The sequence below is a fragment of the Euwallacea fornicatus genome, chromosome 30 (assembly GCF_040115645.1).
Source record: "Euwallacea fornicatus isolate EFF26 chromosome 30, ASM4011564v1, whole genome shotgun sequence".
NCBI lineage: Eukaryota > Metazoa > Arthropoda > Insecta > Coleoptera > Curculionidae > Euwallacea > Euwallacea fornicatus.
Genome location: NC_089570.1, coordinates 1,748,383 through 1,772,646, shown reverse-complemented (window position 1 = coordinate 1,772,646; position 24,264 = coordinate 1,748,383). Strand labels below are relative to the sequence as shown.

Below are 24,264 nucleotides of genomic sequence, written 5' to 3'. Positions count from 1 at the left end.
TAAATTTCAGAGATCGCAATGTCACCTTTAACAAGAACCGTTGCAATTATACGTTTTCGTGAATACTACTTAATTATTCAAGCCGCCTAGCAAACTAAAAAATAACTGCATTCTGCTTAATTTTTCGTTTTTTTTTGTTAGGTTTATAATACACTTTTAAATAACAATACAAGCAAAATATTATTGAATTGGAAAGTTTGACGAGACATGCGTCTAGATGGCGCAACCGCAAATCCCAATATCCTACTCCTACTCGATAGTCAAAGTTCTCGCCGTTTGAACTTCCAAGTTTGTCTTGTCAAATGTTTGTGTATTTTTAATCGGACTTATCGGCCAGTAAATTGGGTTTCTAAAAGAGATTGATCAGTGCGGCGAAATTTAGATTGTGTAAATTAAAGTTTGTTCTGATTTTCAGTGTTTTAGTTCGTTAGACGAAGCCAGAACTGTGAATAGTACATTCGGTTGGTGTGTGTTCTTATAACGGAGACCGGCAGCCATGTTGTAAGGATTCAAGGCAGGCATCATGGGTTAACGAAGGCCAGTTTGATGTGTTTTATCCGGAAAAAGCGGCTGGCGGAATTGAGGGAAAGCGCCGAATTTGCCGGAGAAGTGGTGTTTTTTTTTGGTAGAGCGATAGCCGTGAGTGAGGCAGCGTCTAGTGCAGCGCTCGCGATGTATCTGGCTGCGCACGGAGTGAGTGCAACGTCGCGATAGGTAGCGCAAGCAGGGAGTCGACTGCCTGCTGAATGGTAAAAGACTACGAGCTCGAGCATCCCTAAATGTACTGGAAAACGAACTGAAATGAGAGATTTCCTCGGACCGTCGTGGATTTTCCTTTTCGAAATCGCGACCAACGTACCCGTACATGTAATTTTTCCGCGGGGCTCGACGTGAATTTGACTGGATTTTTCCATCGACGCGATGGCCGAAATTGTCGGGAAAGACGAGGCCACGTACTCCAAGGAAAGAGACAGTTTTCTTCGCGATTTGCGACACTTCCATGAGGTCAGGGGGTAAGGATCATCCAGACCCCAATTATGTGTATAGTATGCTTACAATGGGTACTTCTTCTAGGACTCCCTTCAAACGGTGCCCTACCCTTGGAGGTAAGGAGATTGACCTCTATCTGCTGTATTCACTGATCACAGCTGAAGGGGGCTGGATTAAGGTAAGAATTTACATAACACTAAATGTGCACTTATGTAAATATTAATGATTGGTGATGGTGACATCTTATTTCATTTAGTTGATTTGACTGCAAAGCAAGTCATAGAAACTCTGCATTGGCGGTTTTTCATACCTTCCAGGCATGAGTATAGTGAGGTGGATAGAGAAAAGTTGAAGTAATGTTATGCCCTACAAATTTTGTGATTCATTTTTGAAAATATCTTAATTATTTACCTTTTTTTTTTTTGGTGTTTGAGTCCCTTCTTAAAGCACAATTTTATGATTCACCATAAGAAACCATTTTGAGGGAAATTATTGTGTGGTCAGTTTTATGTGCAAATGAATTTCCATAGACAAGTTCCAAAAGGAGTGTGACATCTGGGTTATTTTCCATATTGCATTGTGATTAGTTCTGAACAGTTCGGAAGTGTTTAGTTTGGTTTCATAGCTTTATGAATCCAAAGCACTCCAATTTTCTGTTGCCTGTTCTCATTTAAGTGACTACTGATATTTTGGGGTTGAAAGTACTTTTATGTGTATGGCAGATCATTGCCATGTGTTTACTTTTGAGTATTTCAAGCCTTTTTAGTATGTATTTACTAAGTGAGCAAATAAAAAGAGGAGAAAAATTCTTTTTTTTTTTTTGTAACCTTGTTTTTGGTGTTTGTGCTTTTCCTTTTAAAAGTTGTTCCAGCTAGAGGTGTTGAGCACTTGTGGATTTAAGGCTCAGAGAGTATGTTACTTTAGTCCTTTATTACAACTGGAAAGCGCCTCTGGGGGACAAAATGTAAATATAAGAAAGCAACTAATCTCCACATGAAGTATCTTTTAAGGTTATGATTTATTACTCACTTTCTTAATTTGTTTTAATACATATTTAGCATTCTCGTGTGTCATTAAATTTCCCTGGGTATTGCCCAGAAACTCGGTTTTCTATTTCCATATCAATTAGCTTATATTAATAACGATGAAATAATAGGGCTCCAAACTGGCCATATGTAATAATACCTAAATAGATATGTACGTAGAACAGAACCCTAACTGCGTGACCTGTGATCAAATATAAACTAAAACATCGATAACTAATAACGAAGTAAACTATAAATTACACCAAGAACCTTGAATCATAACAACAACCCAAGCAGGGATATTCTGTTTTCAAAAAAGATCCCACGCACTTCACATATTTTCCTGATGCCAGGCCCTGTGGGACTGTCATTGTACAGGGTGTTTTGGTCGAGATACGGCAATATTTCAATAATTAGTAATGTACAGGGTCAACCACGAATATAGCCAAAAGTGTTTTCTACAGTTTAATTCACTTATCAATTAATAGTTATGTTATTTCGTCTAATATCGCCTTCCCAACGACTCCAAAAATCCTCCTCATTTAGTTATCTCTCCTTGATTGCGTGAAGGCGCCTGCGGCTCGCCGTCTTGGGGAGGAGGTAGTCAGTCCATCCTCTGTATCATATAATGTGGCGCGTGCCGCCGCTTGGTCTAGGTCAGGGTCTGTCTCACTGTTTTGTTTCGCCCCTGTTCCCTCACCGTCCCGCCGTTCTCATCATATTGTAACCGAGTTGCCTACAGCTCGTGGTGCAATCATTCGCCGCGACGGCGGGACAACCTCTATCGACGGCCAACACACGACAGGCGAAGGCATCTGTTAACTAACAATTGTAAAGCCTGCGACACCACTACGTGGTCTTTTGAAAACGTAAATTCGGTTACGTCTTTAAACAACCAGAGTTTCACTTTAAAGCGTACGAGCCGCGTGACGGAGGGTGCTCGGTGATGATCTTGACTCGGCGTCCTCCCGTGATGAACGCTGACAGTGGGGCCTGGAAACATTAAAAATTTGGATTTTCACTCGCATTTGAGTGCTGAACGAAGAAAACAGAAGGGGAAGCGGTGATGATCGTGTCAGGAAAAATTTTCCCGGTCTTGGTACCAAATTGTTGATGTGGTTTTAACTGTAACATCTGGCTAGTTTCCATGGAAACCAACAATCTGTCCTATTTCCAGTCTTCGTTTTGTCGTTTCTATAGACATTGGCTTGTTAAAGTTAACAAAACATGAATAATTTGACCTTAAACAATCAAATTGTGACATTGTTCCCATTTCATAGCTACTGCGTTTATTTTTCCATCCTTGAGTAATTATTTCTATTAACATTGCATTGCTTCAAACACTCACAGGTGCGATTGAAGGCGTGGTGGCATTCTTGACCGTTTCCAGTTGGAAAACCACCATAGTGCTGCAATTTATTGATTCTACAAGTGTATGGTCATCTACCCTAACAAAACTAGTTCGTTCTCTCTTATGCATGAAGCAAATTCCTTCCTGCATATCAACGTATATTTCGCGTTTTGAATCGTTTGGCACCTATGATACATTGTATCATAGCTGCTTTGATGGTATGTATAGCATTCACAACAAGCAGCGAATGTTCAATGTTGTCGTCGAGCAGCTCAGATTCAGAACGAGTTTTCCAACGGTCGATGAACTTGATGAACTGAAAATTGCTCGCAGCAACGTTGCCGGCTCCAGATATGGCTCATTAAAAGTCAAACATATGTTTCTGTAGGCGAATTTCAAGGTTTTCTTGCTTTTTATTACACGTGCAGAAATGATTTCCTTGCAATGGGCAATTCGTCTATTTGTCGAAAGCCACAGTACATTGCAGGAGGAAAGCTATCCCAAGGCGTTGTATATTTGAAAACGCTTGTTACGTAGGTGCCCGATGATGAAGAAGATTGTAATGCAGCGACGATGTCCAGAAAATCCTATTGGACCAGCTGGTTGGCTTAAAGGTGCCGCCGGGAACTATCTGCTCAATTAAAAATGTAAAAAATACAGAGTACCCCATTTAAAATTGCAGGTTCGCGCCATTTTTGCCTTAAAAAAATGACAACAGCTATGTCGAATTTCTAAACTCGTGATTTTTAACAAACCTTGTCTGCTTCAAACTCCTCAAATTTCGTTAATGACGCGGTCCTACGGTATTCTGCTAGGTGTACCTGGTACCTAGATTCGATTTCTGAGGACTTCCCCAAGGTCCCTTATGGCCGATTTCGACAGTCAAATTATCTATTAATAGATGAAGTAGTGTGGACGCTATGACGATACACGACGTGTCAAAACAGGCAGGATTTGAGGCTGCCAATGAGTGACTTATACATATTAAAAATTTATATGTTTGCAGGTGAACTCGAAGAACCTATGGAACAATTTTTGGCCTCATTTCAAGATCCCATCCTCCTGCGTTAACGCATCTGTCGCCCTCAAGCAAATTTACTTAAGGTGAGTGCATATTCCAGTGAACGATCCGTTTGTATTTTTGAATTATTCCAATTGTATTCTATCCGGGAAGTTTTCTTTAAAGGGTGATGTCTCACCCCCATTCACTTCTAAAGTGAGAGCTTAAATGAAGCGTTCCTTTCATGGATCTCACACGCTGCCTGAACCGAAATGCGGCAGTTCGGGCGGTCGCACGTTGCTAACTGTATATGTATTATCGAAGTTTGGACCAGTCGGCTTGGCACCCCGACCGATACTGTAGAGACTGAGTCTAGAGGAGCGTTAAACCGCCAAAGCAAAGAACACCCTCGTGCCGCCGGTGACTAACAAAATCACGTGGTCGCCGGCGCCTATTTCCCCCCTCCCCTCTTCCGAAAAGGTTCGCGGTCTTTCTCATTCTAACTTGGACTAGGTCAGTGTCACTTCGATAAGTAGTAGCCGGTTGCATCGCCGAACTGTCGTATAGCCCGTGTGTACCGCCACTGCACAAACGTCGTTGCTTTTCGTTCATTCATACATTCATTCATTCGGTTTCATATGCTCACCATTGGCACCCATTTGCTGCTGTCAGGTAATAATAGAAAATGCGATTTGCTTCGAATATCGCATCGAAATTTTTATGAAGGAATGGATGTTGTCGTGGAAGAGATCGGGTTCAGCAATTGGAGTTTGATTTTCTCAAAAACTCGAAATCGCTCGAATTTCAGTTTAAGATACGCGCGTTCACAATGTGGACGGTGTTCTGTGACAATAGGAACGAAGCTAAGAGAACCTTCAGCATTTCATAAACCCTTCTAATTTTTAGGTATCTGGACCGTTGGGAAAAAGTTCACTTTCTGGGTGAAGATGGAGATAGAGGAAGCGATGACGACGAAGAGAGCAGACATAAACGTTGGTCTGCGCGGGTGCTACACGCTGTTCCTCATACCTATGTTTACGCCCAACATAATGTATCAGGTAATAAACCGACCTAACCCTATTGTTCTACAAAGTAACCACGTTCTCTTCGTGCCAAATAAGCTTCGAATAAGTAGCCCTAGCAAGCAAATAAATATAAAAATTCGCAGGTATAAATAGGCCATTACTACATTGTGGAAAGCCATATGGTCTTTTTATAGCCTCCCAACAATAAAACCCTCCCGTTCTAAATTGCACTCGTGGGTTTAATCGTTGGCTGGCGTATTGATTTTCTGTTAATCCAGATATTTAAAACAATCTTGCCAAAACATCGTTGGAATGTGCAGATAAAGGTTTTGGCGCTTCTCGGCGAACTCTCACGATAGGCAACGGATATCAAACAATGAAAGTGGGGACTGAATATCGAGATTGGGTCAATTGCCTGCTCCTCTAAGCAGCCCGAGTGCGGATTCCGAGCATATTTGATAAAATCGGCAATCCGAAAGCAAACCAGACGCTTTGTCATTGCGTGGAGGTGGTGGTGGTAAGCGCTAAGCGCCGGGCGAGAACTCGATGATGTGATTAAGCGACGTTCAACGACGTTGCCGGATGCAGCGTGCGACATCCTCGTGAAACCAAGAAATGACCCAACAAAGACTCGCTCTTATTTCCTAGCTGTAAAACCGCACAATGCCGATCAGATCGTTCGATAAGCCAAAACCCGGAAGTTTTATCCATCTTATTGGTTGCGGATAGACCTTAAATTATTGTGCTTGTGCGGTAAATTCCGATTTGTGGCATAGCAATTTTTCGGGTAATAAAACATGATTGAACCAAATCAATAACCCTCCCTCTTCTAGTTGATGGCAACGTCGCGAATCTGAGGTGTAAACAGCAGCGGCCCGACGGTTGTCAGTTGCCACGGCGCGGCATTTTGCCCACAGACGTTTATTGATTCGCCCTTTCTGGTTTGGCGGGGTCGGGATTGGGCACCCGCCCCGCCAGATGTGGAGCGCTGATGAAATTGACACCAGAAGTGAAAAACACTTCAATCCAGGAGCGGACTGAGCATGTTAACCTGCCACCAGGAATATACTAAATCGCTAAATTGAGTATCAGAAAGCGGGGACTAAGTTAGTCTGATGCAAACGTTGAAAGTACGTTGATTGTTGATCAGATATGAGCTGGTGTGGTGTACAGCTGAATATCGTTATTGAACTAGCAATTCAGGTTTTTAAAAACTAATCAGTGGCGCGCCGCAAAAAAAATGTAGGGGAGATGAAAAGGGCATGGTGTCTCGTTATAACCAAGAAATTTCTCATAAAATGAGTGGGTCGTAGACTTTGAGCGATGTTGTACGTACAGTGGATTAGCCGCGGGATTAGCGCTGCCTTGAAAAGCAGACATATTCTGTTTTGTATCACACAGTTTCTTTCTCAAATGTTTTTGTTAATCTAATTGGATTGAAATGAATTTGTTTAAACGCCTTTATGTCGAGGTAAAGATGCCATATTTCCTTCCAGACGAGAAACGCGAGCAGCATCACTTGGATTCAAATATTTACCGACCTTCGGACTACGATAGATTGGCCCTCTCGTTAATATCACCTCTACCTAATGAACAGGATTTCGCGATTAACGTCTGCACGTTACTCTCCAACGACAATAGGAACAATCTAAAGCTAGAGAAACATCCAAGGATCGTCACTTATCTGCTAGGTCATGCGGGAATTTTTAATTACAGTAAGTATTTCTAGTCTAATTCGAACGATTGGGAATGGGGGAATTTTTTTTCCAGGCTCTCTGCGGCAACTGTTTATGTATGTGTATAGCGAAGTAAGAAAAAAGCCGATTCATAACTTCTGGAGTGATGTGCTCGAATCGGACGAATTTTTGGATCTCACAAACGAAACTAAGTTCTGCCCTCTGGTGGAAGAGGACAAACCCTGTGATACGTTGTTAAAGGATGATTTTTTAAAATACGCCGGCCTAGATTTACCGCCAAGCGAACAATCAGCGAAGAATGTGTGTGATATGGACAGTGAATGTGAAATTTTTGAGGATAGCTTAAAGCTACCCAAGTATGTCAAGTTCAAATCGGATTCGTGCGATCGGGAGCTGTTTTGTTTGCGACGAACTTTGGGTACTCAGGACTACATCGGGCAGCGGGTACTGCAGATCGCGACCATCTTGCGGAATCTTTGTTTCATCGAAGACAACGTGGCCGTGTTGACAAAAAATTCTGCCTTTATTAGGTTTTTGTTATTGTGCTGCTGTTCGCAGTGGAACGCGCTGAAGACGTTAGGGCTCGATATGTTGGGAAACATCGCCACAGATATCGAGCTGAAGGACGTTCAAACCGACTTAATCGCGTCGTTTTTACTGAAGATTGTCAGCAAGAACTTGCAAAGCGACGATCGCGCCGCTTGTCTGTCATCCGTAGAAGTATTAAATAAACTAAGCCAAAACGAGAAAAACGAAGACGTTCTTATTCGGTCATTAGAGTCAACTGTATATAACAAAGTCTGTTCCTTTCTCACCATTCACGATGTCATGTTATTAATTTACACTTTAGAATGTTTGTACTCTTTGTCGTCCCTTGGAGAAAGGGCTTGTAACTTTATAGCGAATAACCATGGGGTGATAGATACTCTAGTGTCACTGGTAACTGTGGAGGGAAAAAGTTACGGACCCAAGGCGTGTATTGGGATGAAACTGGTGGAGACTATTCCCTCGGGAAGTCAACTGCAATCTCAGACGCAGGCGACATTGCAACAGCAACAAAGTTCTCCTCAAACCTCTCCACAACCGACCGCTGTAACTTCGTCCTCGACGCACGTATCAAATTCAGTGACAAACGTTCTTTCGGCGGCGATTGTCAGTCCACCCCCAGCGCCATGTGTTACGCCTGTCAAAATTATATCCAACATTTCCACCACTCCAATTAGGAATGTAACCATCGCTCCACAGAGAATATTAGCTACACCAGTGGCTGTTACTACCAAAACAGGTAAGAGACAGATACTGTTACAAAGAATAAAATTTCTGGGAAATACTTCTAGTAATTGCTGAGAAATATTTTTTGGATAGATTTATATTCTAAAATTGTTAGTGTTTACGCAGAACTCGGACCAATGAATATAAAGTAAGTAATAAAATTACAAAATGGAAATTTGCAAGCAAATCTGCTTTGCAGCCAATTGGATTAGTTATTATTACCGTTGATTATTTCCATAATTATTATCGAAATAATCATTGCAACCAATGGTATGGATGTAAAGCAAATTTGTTTGAAAATGTCTAGTTGTAATTTTACTGATCGCTTCATATTCATTGTACCTACTTCCGCGTAAAGGCTGAAAATTCCAAACTTAGAGACATTTCGGTTCTAAAATTATTAATAACTTTTATAGATGGGGTGGTGTCTGCAGCAGCCAAAACCATAACCCTGACCGCTCCTACCATCACCACCACCACACCAGCTGTTGCTGCCCCTCCTGCTGTCCAACCTTTGACCCCACAGCAGTTGATTCAGCAACAACATGCCCATCAGCAAGCCATCCATGAAAATGAACAGTTTGCTTTGGCATGGCTGCGAGCCACCTACGAACCTTCCACTGCCGGGAACAAGTGAGGCACATCTCAATCCTTTATCGATTTATTTTACTAATAACTATTTCAGGGTGGATCATCAGGAGTTATATAAGCACTATTTAAATTCCTGTTCGCAAATTGGAAGGCGTGGAGTCATTTCACCGCTGCACTTTCCCAGATGTGTACGGTGAGTTTTCTTATGATTCCCACGGACATCGTGGAAAATTCGAGTATATGTATGTTCGCTTGCAGATCAGTATTCGGCGGAACTGTGGGCCCGAACCCAATGAAACCGGCCAATCCCGGAGATCCCCAGTTCTACGAGGGAATCAAGGTGCGCGCCCAACCCCTTAAACTCAACATTCCCCCCTCATCTTCTCCCCCCAAGCCCTGTTTCAACCCCGTTTCGAGAACCGGTGCTTTAGCGGTGCAGCCTAAGTCGGCGGTGCGCCGAAAACAGAAAGTGGCGCCGGTTCTCGCCGCCAAAAGCGACGCGGCGCCACTATCTGTGGAGGCGGAGCCAGAAGGAGCTTTGACCATTTTGTCCCCTTCATCCCCCATCCTCAAAGCTCAGTTGAGCGCTCCACCAAAGCCACGGGAGAGCGCTACCTCCACGCTGGTCGCTCCGAGTGATTCTAAGAGTCAGGTAATAGTCCTTGTAAAGCGGAATACGTCGGTGAAGGGAAGAGAATCGATTATTTTTCATTGATAAATTTGCAGAAGTCTAAAAAGGTTTTTTTGCCGAATATTTCTTTTTGGGGTATACCTGGACTATAGGATAACAGTGGAGCCTTTTTCTATCCTAACCTAATCGATCCTATTGTGTTTATTTTGTTTGTTTGTTTTTTTTTTTGTTTTTTTTTTTTTTTTTTGTATAATGTGGTAGGTAGGTTTTCTTGTTTGTTTGGACTTACTGGGTATCTGTTTGAGCAGATTTCGTATTGGAAAAGTCGGTGTTTTAAAAATATTTTTTTAATCACGTAGTAGCCTTGTACTAACAAAATTCGTAATTCTTTGAGTTTTGACTTTATGTGGTTATTTTCGTTAAATCAATTTGTTCTTGGAGTTATAAAGTTCACAGGTTATTCCACTGTTTATAGCTTCAACGATAAATTGCAACACTGGCATGACAAGATACAAAAGTTTCTCCCAGTTTTCTCCGTATTAACTTTTCTCCCTTACCCGACAAGGCCATGGCTCATCCCCACTTGAGCCACGCGCTTCTTGGTAGCGGCAGCTCGTCGTCGACGACGAGCGTGACTCCGTTGGCGGCCGCGCCGCTCAAGCTGGAAACTCAGGATTACCAATTAGTGCAAACCGGACAGAGTAATAGCAGTTCGTTAATTAAAAGCCTACTGGCAACAAAGGTAAACGATGCATGCTTGCCGGCAGTGAGCATGAAGATTGCCACCGCAGACTGCCAAAATGTAGCCCAGGTAACACACTAACTCCAGCATTTTTGTTTTGTTGTTTTCTCTATTGCGCTCGCGTCTAAATGCGTTCCGGTGTATTTTAGGCTTTAAAATTTAGATTATTGCCAAGAAATCAATTGAAAGGAAATAGAATTAGGTATTAACTGTCTTTACCAGAGCAAATGGCTCCGTGAGAAACCAACCAATCTCTGAGGTTTCCCAGAGAGCATTAAGGGGCTGCCATGTTCATATTGCAAATTGACTACTTTTGGAGGTTTTAGAAATCTCGCTTAATTTTTGACACATGTTTATACTAAGAACTTTTTTACAACCAGTAGTAATCTAAACATTGAACACCCTTTTTTCCAGTACAAATTGAACACGTGATTGATGATCATTATCTTATTCAGTATTTTAGTGTAATATATAAGCCGTAACAATTTGTTATACAGTGTGTCCAAGGTAAGCACGAGCGTAAACGTAAACTGCAATAGCTGCAGATTTGATTTAAACTTAAATTCAATGAAAAAAACGTGATTTTTTTCAATATTTTATTATTTCCACTCCACCGTTCACCGCTCAACTGTATCGGTAGCTACAAATACTATTATATTATATATATTCTTTTCTTGTTCACACTGTATCATTAACCACGCTTTGTTTTCTCGATGTGTAGTCAATAGCATGGTAATTTCATAACCTACAACTAAACCTTGGGTGTTGTTAAAAAATAACTCCAATGTGTGAATTAGGTCGTTAGAAAAAGGGTCCACTTTACTTGCTAATTTTACAATCTATAATTATTGTAGGTATTTACATAACTGCTTTTTGACGTAATAATATTAATAATAATTATTAATATATTTCATAGGTGTTCATCAATTGTAAGATTTTTAAGTGGAAATTGATTTCAGGTGGCTGCTCGCCAAAGACTCCTTTCGCAACAGAACGTCGCTCCCGCGGAACCCATCCCCCAACCGAAAAACCAAAGTAGATTGGATGCGTTAAAAATGCACAGAATCAATGGGGTGCGACAGTTGTTTAATGACAGTGACGTCGGTGACCCTTCAGTGTCTTCAACCACTCAATTCGCGAGTACCATTAAGGGTAAAAAAGAGCCCCCGCAACCACCACCTCCACCGCTGGCGCCTTTAAGCAACCACAAAGCGAAAACCCCGCCCATAGTGAACGAGGACAGTGACTCCCTCTCGTCTACCTCTGGCATTGCCGCAGTGGGCATCGTCTCCTCAACTGAGGACAACGACAATTCGTTGACCAGTTTCGAGGGTTTGTTAAACGGTATGCCGATAGTCGAAGAGACACTGAACGAGAGCAGCGATTCCAAAGATTCTGTAAAAAATCCTGGTAGTGAGATAAGTATTGACAAGCCACTTAGGCTGGCAGATTTGCTGGAGAAAAAGTTCGATAAGAGTCCGACATTATTGAACGGCAGTTTAAGTAAAGATCTGAAATTGAGCTCCGACAGGTCGGATTTGTTGGAGAATCACATCGAGAAGGCTTTAAGTAGGGATAAAGTTAGGAACGAGGTCGAGGAAGTTAATATGGAAGTCGAAGAGATGAAAGTAGAGGGTGTTGTTGAAATGAAACAGGGGATGAAACGCCGAGCTTCGGAGGATATTTCGGAGGTCGACGCCAAGAAAGCTCATGTGCTGACCAATGTAAATGGCAGTAGCGATCCTGCGGAGTCATCTAACGGAGAGGACCGACCATCCACTGTGTCCACTGCAGCAGCCAAGTTGTTTGCCGATTTTGCTGCGGATATTTTGGAGGATGAGGACGAGGAGCAGCTGATGCAGGTGGCGCAAACTCCGAATCCTCCGGTCGTCGAGTCAGGACCGCAGCTGATAGTGGACAATAACCAGCAGGTGCTGTTGTCGCAACCGAGACAAATCATCGTCTCGCAACCTCAGATACACACCACTAACCAGCAGGTGGTATTTTCTTCAGGTCAGTACAGTTTTTGTATTTATATACAGGGTGTTTCAGGAACATGTTGCCAAATTTTAGGAAGTTATAAAGGGTGATAAGTTAAGTCATTTTACCTCATAAACATATTCGGAAATGAGTCGTAAAGGCACAAGACAAAGAAATTGTTAAAAATGTTAAATAATGCTCATGGTTTCGTATTTCATTGATTTGTTTATTGTTATAGAACGTTACTTTAATAGCCGTAATAGTCATATTTGGAGCGACTAAAATCCTCATAAAACATTTAAAAAGTCCAACCAACATCAGTTCTCTAAGAACGTGTGGGTTGGCATAATTGGAAATTATACCAGCCCACACGTTAATAGAGAACTGATATTGATTCGACTAGTAGAGTTATTGAACCATACTTCGTGAGTTGCTCGAAAACGTTCCGTTGAATATCCGCCAAAGAAAGTGGTCTCAGCATGACGGAGCTCCGGCACATTTTCCTTACGACGTGTGGGACCACTTAAACTTAAAATTACCTAACAGTTGGATTGGACGGGGTCGATCTGTTAACTGACCGGCCCGGAGTCCAGATCTAATACCTCTCGATTTCTTTTTTTGGGGGTTATGAAACCCTTGTATATCAAAATAAGGTGTTCGAAAACTCCAAAAGTTTTAAGAATATGCGACGAAATTCTGTCCTTTGTAATCAATTTTATGAATAGATTAGGCACTTACGTACAGAGCTTTTAAAAACGGCTCTTAATAACGCAACAATGAAATTCATACCATTTTAGTACATTTAGCACTGTCTAACTGAATTTTTGCTCTTAGGAACATCGATAAAAACCGCTTCTGGTCAGACAGTAATTGTAAACGCAGGAATGCAGCAGAGACAATCCGTTCTAATACAACCAAACGCGGGGCAACTGCTATTGTCGCAGGGCCTTCAGGGTCAGGTCCAGCTGGTACAGAGCTCCCAAAGCGGACAATACGTTATTCAGACCAATTCCTCGCAAGGTACGTTATCACAAACGAACTATGTTAAAACCGAAACTTAACTGGCCATTTAAATATACATTTATAAAACTCGGGAACTCTTATGAAAGAGAGAGTGATAAAAATTTGTTGCGTATCAGGTTATGTTGTGGCGCAGCCTCAAACTGCAGTGGTCCACGGCCAGCCCCAAACCGTTCTCTTGGCGCAGCAGGGCCAAAGCGTTGGCTCGAAGACGATAATTATCCTACAGCAGCAGCCGACGGGTTCTGCCACCCACCATCAAAAAGTCGTTGTTACGCCACAGGGGCAACAAGTGGTGGTAACTCAAGTTCCTAGGCCTGTGGCCCAATCTTCTTCTGTAAGACATTTAGCTAATTTTTTTCTTAATTAATAATCGACAAAGTAACTTTGCGTTGATAGTTAATTTTTTCCCTAAAGGTATCAAACAACATCCAGCAATCAAAGTCCGCAAGACCGACTCCTGCACCCTCTCCAGCTTTGAGTACAACGTCCACCTCCTCCTCGTTGAGTAATGGAGTTAAGGAAGAACCGAAAATCAAGATCGTTCGGGACCTTACCACGCCGTACGTCTGCGAGTGGGGCGATTGTGTCATGTAAGTTTTCACAGTTTGTGATTTAAAAGTTACTCTAAATTTATACTTTCAGCGACACGAAATTCAAATCCGCTAATCAAGTGTACATGCATGCATGCGAAGCTCACTGTCCTCAAGGTGACGAGGAGGTCATCTGTCAGTGGGATCGCTGTGATTCCTTGAAGCGCAAACGGTTTTCCTTGATGACACATTTGCACGACAAACACTGTAATGTTGAGGTACGAGATCGGTATGGCTTCAACGCGAAAGTTTTCTGATTTGTGACACTTTTCAGGCTATGAAGCATAGTTTAGTAAGACGGAAAAAAATCTCGCAGGGCATAAACGTGGAGCCGCCTCCAGCGTCTCCAACCTCGCATCCCGGGTATGCGCCGGATGCAGCCCTTCATGCCATTAAAAGGCACGCATTGGAGTTTGTTAACCCCAAGGAATTGCAGGTGAGGTATAAATAATACGTTTGAATTATTAAGAAACTGTAAAAAATACGTAAAATGGCTTTTTTCACTTGATTATTGTATTGCTGCAGAACCGTTTCCTTCATAGTTCCTTCGGTGCTGAGAATTGGGGCTAAAATCCAATAGTAAAAATTAACCGACACGCTTCAAAGCTGTTTTGAGTATATGTAAAACCATGAAAATATAAGCTCTAGTTTTTTCCCTTTTTTTCAGATAAAAAATTATTTTAATTCTATTTACATCGCTATTTGTCTTGTTTATTAAAAACTGATTGTTGAATGTAAGTATAAGTATATTGGAAAAGGTAGAAGGTACTCGATCACCATAGCAAACGTCTCCTTCGCCAAGACATACAGAAAACCTTTCTATCAAAGTACAGTTTATATGTAGTTTCCTTGTAATATTATAGTCACTGCCTTTACAAACCTGCAATACCAATCAAAGGGAATTTTAGCCGAACACGGGCACGATTTCAACATAAAACCACATCAGCCTGGACAACGAAACCAATCTATAGCGATATATTCCATCATATCCAAAATTCTCAATAGTCCTAACACTGACCCGAGACGTAATCTCTTTCAGCTGCATACCATCATAAAGTACTCGCAGCAGTTTTTTTTCCCCAAGAAATTGTGGAATATCAAAACCTACTTTGCGAGATTCCAATATTTTCTAAACGTTCACATCAAAATAAAACACATCCAAACACGTTATTTATATTTGATTAAAGCCGAAGACTAGTGCTTTTATATCTTCGACTTGCCTTACATTTTTGTCTTGACCAATATTTAATTTGTACTTAGATCAAAACCCCTAAGCATGGTGGTACTACAACAATAAAAGTTCAGCTTCCACCTCAAGATCAGGTGAGGCGTTTGTCGACACTTTAGCTAATCCTTTTTTAAGTTTCGGTGTTTTCCCGTTGTGGCTTTCAATAATTTGCTTTAACGTTGTTTTTCAGTTTGCCCAAGATTGGTTCTAGTGCTAGTTATTGTTCCAGTACGCTTTCTGAATAAATTACAGTTTATTAGGTGAAGGTTTAATGTCGTTTATTTTGCCAGAAGTGTTCTTGAACCCCGGTGCATACTCGCATGTTTTGAAAATAGTTGATATTTCTTTTATTTGCTTGATGTCCAATGAAGTTGCTTGTCTCCAGAAGTCACATAAATGCGTTTATTTCAGGACGACAATGAAGGGCCAGTGACCAAAAGCATACGGTTAACAGCTTCATTAATCCTGCGCAATCTGGTGATTTACAGCAGCCATTGTAAACGGTTTGTTGATTAAGCGGATAGGAAAGCAAAGAAACATTTTGGTGATTTTTTTGGTTACAGGTACTTAAAATCGTACGAGTCTCACTTGGCAAACATCGCATTGAGTAACGTAGAATCTTCGAGAACCATAGCACAAGTATTGTACGACATAAACGATGGAACGACCCACAGGTGACCTGTTGGTCAGAGTGAAAAGGCGTGAATGTGAATCGTGTATAGATAGTGGTAGTTAAGGAAAAAATGTGTAAATTATTTAATGAAATGTACAAAATGTTAGTGTAGTAGGTTAAAAGCCCGTTGTTATTTTTATATTATTTACTAAGGTAAATGAAAGGCTTCTAAACTGAGCGAATTGTTTGGACCTTAATCTTAAATAAACACTAAACTGTTTTTTTATAACTCCGTGCAATTTATTTTCGCTGGTATGATTGTAAATATTTATGTATCTTTGGATGTGTAAAATCCAATCTTACATGTGATAAAAATGCAGTTTCATTGCTTATTTATTTGTCAGTATTATTCAGGAGTAAAGATGAACAAAAGGGATACCGAACGTCTTCTACATGGGTACATACTATGTCCTCTTCTCAGTTGTGTTTCGTTTTTCCGTATCACAAACATTGTCTATGTAATACACCTAAATCTGACTGACCCTAAACATAAAAATAAATGAATTTTGCCAAAATATTTTTATTATTTTCATTCATCAGTTTATCTGCTTGAACGCGAATCAAATATTGATTTTACATCTTTCAGGGGGAAACAAACAAGCTGGGTGGGCAGGAAGATGACATCTTAATCTCGAGCTACAGCAGTTGGGAGAAGAGTGACTAAGAAATTTTCTTGTATTTGATCATGTGGGTTTTTTTTATTTTGTGCCTTTTTCGGAAACTTACAGATTACCATTCGGTAATTCTCAATGATGGATATCTACTATGATTTTTGGACCATCGGGTTAAATAAGTATAAAAAGCATTTATATTATGGAAATAAAAAAAAAACAAATTATAACCCATTTACTTGTATTTAAAAGGTTAGGAACTTACATTAGCAATTGAAATTGTATTCATGATATACCAAAGCAAAGAAGCTTGGAATACACTGAAAATTTCTGTAAAAGTGAAAATTTAGGTAATCTGAAACAAGCATAAACTCCCTTATAGTACTACAACAACGTTTAACATGGTATAATAATATAAACAGTTGATTATAGATATTCTTAAACAAAAAGACATTCTCCTAGAAGAAATAATATATATTACCTTCAAAGGAAAACTGAATAAAAAATATCTAAAACGAATTACCGAAAATAATTTCCATCATTTAATAACGATATCTACTATGAGACTAGAATGTTTTTAACAAAAGCTTAATCGGCACCTTTCATAAAGGAGAAAGAGGAGTCGATCCCGATGCGGGATGCTACTTTCAGCTGGGAAGCTGCAGCGTCTCGCAGTGAGAATAAATGCACCATCTCCATTTCTGATCTGGCTAGCTTGATTGCTTTATTAAATAAATCAATCGCCACTAATAGGTTTCCTCTAAAATGGAAATAAAATAAAACTTTTTCATTTAATTCAAGTTAACACTATAAACTTAAAGTTTATATACCTTTGCACTTCCACCGTTCCCAAAGTTTCATAGGCGAATTCGCATTTTTCATCTACATTTATCGCTTGTCTCATCAATTGCACAGCGTTCTCAATTTCTCCTTTCCATTGCAGCAACAAAAGGCCTTGGTGCACATAAACTGTAGCATTTGAAGGATCAATGTCTATCGCTTTTTTGTACAACTCTTCAGCTTCTTGAAATTCCTGCCTTTCTGTTTGTACCTATAACTTAATTTATTTTTGATTGGAAAATAAGAGCAGACATCATACTTGAGCAAATAAAATGTAAGTTTCAGGACATGAAGGAAACTTCGCCACTGCTTCTCTAAACTCCTTCAAAGTGGACATCAGTAATCCAACATCCTGGCATTGTGTGGCATGTCTGAAGTCAGTGTAACATTTCTGAACAACAGCAATAGGAAAATTGGGATTTAGATCCACAGCTTTTTGAAAGTCACGTCGAGCTTCTTCAGTTTTTTCTAACAGCAACATGACTTGTCCCCTGTGATGGTAAATATCTTCAATGATTTAAAACTTATTACTACAATTTGAGCAACCAAATTCTCTTATATACCAGAAATATTTGGTCCCAAAATGGTGGCTGCTTCAAAATCTTTCATACAGTCTTGTACTCTGTCTGTTTGCATATAAATGGATGTTCTCTTTATGAGAGCATTTACTTTTATGCTGCTAGAAGCCACCTCTGAGTCAATGATGCTTGAAATGTCATCAAGGGACTCTTTAAATTGACCAGTAAGAAAGTAAAATGAAGCCCTTAATCCTAAGGCCTCTATTTTATAAATTGATTCAGCTTCACTGAAATTTAGCTCTTCGGTACAGGCTGGGATAACTTGATCATATTTTTCAGTAGCATATGCTAATTTTGCTTTTAGGAATCCTAAAAAAAAGTTTATATTCAGGGAATGATTTAAATGGGATTGGTTTCCCTGCCAACACTTGAAATTTATATTCCTTATTTATTTTATTATTTTATATTTGAAATTATTATTACTTATTACCTTTCAGCTCTCCTTGGCCTAGGGGATCTGATGTCTCAAGTAGTTTTTTATATACTGGGTCATCAGGATATGAGGCAAAGTATGTTTTAATGAAATTCTTAGATGGTATAACAGATATTCTGGTTTTCATTGCTTCCACAGCATTCTTTTTCCCCAACCCTTTCAACACTCTGTCAGCCATTAGAAGCGATTTTTGATTACCAAAATTTTGCAATAGACATACTGTTGTGACATCATCTAGTGCATTCTCATAATCTTTTAACATTTCATATGCTTTAGCTCTCCTATGATGAGTAAATAATAATATATTAACACACAAGTTTTATAAGGCAGCTCATTGCACCAGTTCAAATTTCCAAAACGATGAGCAAAATCACGGATTTGGAAAAAAAAACATGTATGACTATGAGTATTACAAATATTATTTATTCCAGGAAAATAAATTTATCAAACATACCTGTATAAAGCCTTTTCATATCTGTTATTCAATTCAATGGCCTTCTGGCAGTCAGAAATGACTGCGCTCCACTTCTTTAACTGCTCATAAGCCGCCGCCCTGTTTTGATAATAAGTAGCCAAGTCGGTTTTGTACTCCTCAGGAATGATTTCAATGGCTTTATTATAGGATGAAATGGCCTCATCATACTTCCCTCGCTTAAACATTTCGTTGCCTTCCAGTTTATGTCTCTGCGCTTGCTGAAAAGACGACTCTTCCACTTGTTTCTGGATTTCTTTTGACGAACGTAAGGTCTGATTTTGGCCAGATTTCTGGTACCAATAAATTAATCCCACGGCTCCCACAGCACCCAATCCGAGAGCTATTTGCCACTTTAAGGTCGAGAAACCACTGCCACTTGAGGAAGACATGGTTTTGAAGAGCTTTTTTGACAAAATATCATTAGGAATTGAATTTTGGAAAAGAAAGACTACCACCGCCAAGAATACTAGAGGGAGGTGTAATGTTAGGTTATAATTGAAAAAAATGATTTCATCACTGACGTGATACGGGAGAATAACGAATTACGTGGAACGTCAATGAATACAAACGCAGCAGTTATATGTTGTTCTTGTCTTATATCATTATCACGACGAGGAAACAAGATAGCTAGTGATGTAGAAATAGAAACATCAGAGCTATAGAATGTCAAATTAGAAGTCTTAGCCAAAGAAAACGAAAGCTAGGTTAGGATTGTGAAGCAGTAAATTAATTTGCTAAATTTCCTTGCGAATTAAGTGAATTTTATGAGTACCTCTCATAGAATCGCATTTTAGCATTTCTAAAATGTATTAAACATATTTCCACCGCCCCCCACTTAATGCTATATTGCCAACTTTCAACTAATATAAAATTTCTATCTCCATACTTATGTGGTATACCTGCTACTCCTACTTCTCAGATTAAAATGGATAGAGAATCTATGCCAACTTCCTCTGCTCATGCAAGAAAAAATGATCAATCCCAGTCTGCACTTCATAGAGACAATAAACTAAGTGTCGAAAATATCCATAAAAAAATCACAGAGTTTTCTCATAACTTAAGTTTCTTTCGATTGGAGCTTTTAAACTGCAATCCAAAAGAGAGAGAAAGTTTGCGTTATTCATTGGGGTCTTTGAGAAAAAGTATTGAATTGACTCTCACAGAATTAGGAGGAACCTTTCGAAACCGCACCTACAACTTCAAGTAAGTGCAATTAAGTCTGCAGTTTTCACTAGCAAAATCATGTTTTAAGTTTTAAAAAACTCCTTTTGCAATGTTTATGTTGTCAAAAAAATTTGTTGTTGATAGTGTTAGTTCTTGCTTGGAATTGGATATAAAAAAATTCACATAAAACCTCAAAATATTTTATTGTGTTGCACTAACCATCAATTGAAATGGTACGGCTCAATTTTTTGAAAACTTTATCTCTGAACGTTTCTACAGACATATGACTGAGTTGTTCTACCAAGTAGAGAAACTGATCACTGTAAAACCTCTCCCGAACCCCAAACTCACACAAATGGCTCACACCATATTTGCAAGAAGTAAGGAGTCCCCAACATAAGGAAGTCAAGAAAGTTGCTTGATGATAAAGAAAACTTGCAGAATATTGGCTAGACCCGTTTCAATTGATGGCAAATAGAATTTATCAAGTGCTGTTAGATGGACCTACTGGCTATTATCAGAGTACAATGATTCATCCAGAAATAGATTATCAGCCATTTAAACATTATCAGTTTCCTATTGTGTTACACATAAATATCGCTACAGTTATGTGTCTTTAATCCATTACTCTTAGGTGTGGTTTATGTAATGAAGAAATACTGGTAAATCCATATGAAGATATTTGGAGTTGTTTGCAAGGGCATGATCATTTTGAAGAGCTGTATTGTCAGTTTCTGACTAATACACTAAATATTCAGCCAATAACAGAGAACATGGCATTTACTACATTTGAAAACAAGAGTACCCTTGCAATGGAGGACATTAGTAATACTGGAAACTCAAACTATGATAGTGGGTTTGAGCAACATGACTCGGAACCTTCTGTAGTAAGTGCACTAGTAAGTACTCATTTTACCAGTGTTACGAACTTTTCCTTTTATTTGAATCACATTTTATAGATTCCCCCAAGTTTTTCAGAAAACGTCAACAGTTTCCGTTTTAATTTTAACATTTCTTATGATGAAGAAGTTGAGAATACAATATATCCTTCTATGCTTATGTCTGGTGTGCGTAAATATGACAAAGTCAAAGAATTTACAATCATCAAGATTAGTAACAATAAAGCTGCCTGTTTATTGTGCAGTTGTGATCTGAATGGTTTGAAAATTAGCAAATACTTGCTTGTCAGTCATGCCATGGGTCAGAAACACTTAAACTGTGCTAAAGATATAGCTACGTTGGAAATTTTGAAGACATTTCACGAATTTTGGATGAAGCAAGAGGCGCCCATTCAGGCGCATCAAGTGTACTTTAAGCCCGTTGATTCAACAAAATTTAAGTGCAGTTTGTGCTATGTTAGTTGCCTTAAAGCCGACGTACTTGCCCACATTACAATTGGCATGCATAGGAAGAAAATTAAGGAGATGTATGAGAAAAGAATTAATGCCTATTATTTAGTGAATTTGCAAGTTCAAGTTTATGGTATTTCTAAGAGTGAAGTTATAGCCAGAGAAGCACTGCTAAAACGGCAAGAAGAGGCCAAAAAAGTTAGAGGGGCTAATAATTTAAATTTAACCCCAGATGCTACTCCTGACAGTAAGTATAAAGTGGCTCAAGCTTTGTTTTCAATACAGAGATTTCATGAATTTCAAGACCAATTACAGAGAAGATCTGTTCAAATACCCGCGAAACATAGTATCATAAAGGCAGTAGAAAAGGACGAAAGTATGAACCCTATAGAGCAATTGCCTTACCGCATGAAACGCTACGCTTCCCAATTATCTTGGAAAGATCACCAGAATGGATCACTGGTTACATGCAATCTATGTCAATGCGAACTGCAGGGCAGCGTGCTTTCATTGAAAAATCATTTTGTTTCCTCTCCAAAGCATAAGAAGATACATAAACTTAATTATAAGTATTATTGTGAAATTTGCAATGTTAAGATGTATAGTGAGGGGGATTGGATAAGCCACAATTTTAACGGAACTAGGTAAGTTATAATTATTATGGGATCAAAACAAGGATAAAATCATCTGTTTGTGCATAAAAATTCCTAAAGTTCGGCGCATTTCTACTGCGCCCCATGTGCTATTTCAAGAATGGCTCATTTGTTCAGATGCATTAATTAAATTTGAGGCATGCATAGCTGCTCGGCTTAAAACATTTGTGGATGATGTTTGTCAGCTGTTTGAGCTACATTTCTACTTGTTACATTATTTTTATGTTACTCCAATTTATCTGCCAAGACCCAGCAAAAGGGATGAAAAAGAAAGCCAAATAGCACACACGTAAATGGGGGTGGGTTTTTTTTCCATGTATTCTTAGACTAACATACGTTTACCTACACTGACATATTTAATCTATATAAATATTTGCTTTTTTAATTAGACACAAAGCGATGGCACCCAAGCGAATATCTAGAGTAGCGGAATACGAATGTACCACTTGCAATTTGGTAATTTTCGGTGATGACGTGTCATTAAGTCGTCATTTGCAGGCCGCAAATGTGCGCACTAGACGGGAGAAGAGTGAGTATTCTAGTCCTAATTAGCACAAAAATACCCTAAAATGTACATTTAAGGTGCAAAATTATCTGACCTCGTAACGAAGCTCTTGGATTCAAAAGAACAAATCATCCAACAGGCTGCTTTAATGGCAAAAAATGCGGATAACGTTCTGACGAATTCTTCATCAAGGTATTGTTGTCAGAAACTCCAATCAGCACTTGCAGAAATAGATGAAAACTGCAAGGTTTACCCATTCGGGTCTAGAATTTCCGGTATAGGAAATCAGGTACCTATTTAGTTCAGTATAATACCACAGGTTTCTTATATTGAACGAAATTCCAGGACAGTGATCTAGACGTGTTTGTCGAGGTCGCAGGAAGTTATTTCGGCCAGAAAAACCAAGACCCAGCAGGCCAAGTAACGATAATCAGAAAAGCCTATAAAATTCTGAGCAAAGATAAAGATTACGCAAATTTAGTTCAAGTTTTAACAGCGAGAACCCCGATTTTAAGGCTGCTTCACGTCCCTACTAATCTCGCCTGCGATCTCTCATTCAAGCATGGTCTTAGCGTTGAAAACACCAAATTTCTGAGGTTAATGAAACCTCCAATGTTTAAAGAACAATAACTAGAGCTTAACTTTATTTCAGGCTTTGCATGGAGCTACAGCCAGTGTGCCAACAACTGATTCTACTAATAAAGAAATGGGTCGATTTAGTAGTTTATGAGAATATAACAACTTATGCATTTGCCATAATGTGCATATTTTATTTGCAAGTGATCGGATATTTACCTTCAATAAAAAGGATTAGAGAGCTGAATGTGGCTGAGCATAAAGTCATCAGCGGTAACTAATTTATTCTCTACTAAGTAAATTATTAGCTATATCAATTTTAAATGCGGTTTTAGGTTGGGAGACCATAAATTACGTCTTATCTACAGATGAAATGAAGTCGTACATAAAAACATATGAATTTTCAGTATACGAACTACTCCAGGACTTCTTCATGTATTACTCAAAATTTGACTTTAATAGCTATGTAAGAATCTTGAAATTATGTTGAAATAAGGGAGATTTGATACGAATGAGTATTTTCAGGTGGTATGCCCTTTGCTGGGAGAGCCATTCAAACGCAGTCTATTTTTCAATGAAGTTCCCGAAAATTTTCCTCCGGAAATGAATGCTTACGTGGCCCAATTGAAAGGCGAAGATCCAGAAATATTCCGGTTCAATTCATATATGTGTGTTCAAGACCCTTTCGATCTAAGTCATAATTTAACCAAAGCAGTGCAGCGTGTTACTTTGGTAAAATTTCAGAATATGTGCATGCTCAGTTTGGCTCATATCGAGGCGGCAAAATGATTTTTAACGTTGATGATCTTGGGTAAACGCAAAATTAGACGATTTTATGTGGTTTATGCGACTTTTAAATTCGTACTGTCAATGTCACATTACTGGAATTTTACACAGAATTAATTGCGATCTTAAAGTGCGTATGTGGACGTTTGCAAACTTATTTTTATAGATTTTCGATATAAAATATTACTTTGACTATTAAAATATATTTTTGTTTTAGTACTTGTTTATTTACTACTTCATAGATATGTAGATGTATAAATTCGAATAACCCTTCGAGTTTGTACGATTTGTAATTGTAATATGTAAGGCAATAATGTATGAAATGTTAAGTTTCTATTTTTAAACGTAATTAATAGGGTTTTTTTAATAAAACTTTGATTTTTTGTCTCCTACAATTGCGATCCCTTCCGGACACACGGTGAAGACGTCTTCACCACAAGACACCGTATGATCGAGTCGAAATTAATTCGAAACTG

General features: G+C 39.2%; 3 protein-coding genes across 8 annotated transcripts; 2 read left to right on the top strand and 1 right to left on the bottom strand.

The window, feature by feature from the left end:
- Positions 1 to 255: 255 nt before the first annotated feature.
- Bap170 (Brahma associated protein 170kD) lies at positions 256 to 16,047 on the top strand. Of its 6 annotated transcripts, none has more exons than XM_066298462.1 (19): positions 256 to 1,013; positions 1,075 to 1,168; positions 4,373 to 4,470; positions 5,273 to 5,424; positions 6,888 to 7,106; positions 7,162 to 8,373; positions 8,777 to 8,993; positions 9,046 to 9,144; positions 9,210 to 9,291; positions 10,148 to 10,393; positions 11,284 to 12,337; positions 13,139 to 13,324; positions 13,444 to 13,661; positions 13,742 to 13,917; positions 13,970 to 14,135; positions 14,192 to 14,353; positions 15,178 to 15,240; positions 15,557 to 15,648; positions 15,709 to 16,047. In XM_066298462.1, the coding sequence occupies exons 1-19, from the start codon at positions 922 to 924 to the stop codon at positions 15,821 to 15,823; spliced, it is 4,743 nt and encodes a 1,580-aa protein (XP_066154559.1). In that variant the 5' UTR covers positions 256 to 921; the 3' UTR covers positions 15,824 to 16,047. The 6 variants fall into 6 exon arrangements, with proteins under 6 accessions (XP_066154559.1, XP_066154557.1, XP_066154555.1 ...); XM_066298460.1 differs by having other exon boundaries at positions 9,210 to 9,603; positions 10,148 to 10,324; XM_066298458.1 differs by having other exon boundaries at positions 9,210 to 9,603.
- Positions 16,048 to 16,653: 606 nt separating this feature from the next.
- Positions 16,654 to 19,280, bottom strand: Tom70 (translocase of outer membrane 70). Its single transcript, XM_066298465.1, has 6 exons — positions 18,735 to 19,280; positions 18,278 to 18,561; positions 17,833 to 18,156; positions 17,529 to 17,776; positions 17,260 to 17,480; positions 16,654 to 17,189 (listed from the first exon to the last, which is right to left on the bottom strand). Exons 1-6 carry the CDS (start codon positions 19,142 to 19,144, stop codon positions 17,018 to 17,020), a joined length of 1,659 nt encoding a protein of 552 aa, XP_066154562.1. The 5' UTR covers positions 19,145 to 19,280; the 3' UTR covers positions 16,654 to 17,017.
- Positions 19,281 to 19,454: 174 nt separating this feature from the next.
- Positions 19,455 to 24,183, top strand: LOC136347980 (uncharacterized). The gene is made up of 10 exons (XM_066298464.1): positions 19,455 to 19,958; positions 20,554 to 20,818; positions 20,879 to 21,515; positions 21,573 to 21,912; positions 22,311 to 22,450; positions 22,504 to 22,715; positions 22,772 to 23,022; positions 23,079 to 23,275; positions 23,338 to 23,468; positions 23,528 to 24,183. Exons 1-10 carry the CDS (start codon positions 19,594 to 19,596, stop codon positions 23,789 to 23,791), a joined length of 2,802 nt encoding a protein of 933 aa, XP_066154561.1. The 5' UTR covers positions 19,455 to 19,593; the 3' UTR covers positions 23,792 to 24,183.
- Positions 24,184 to 24,264: the final 81 nt, after the last annotated feature.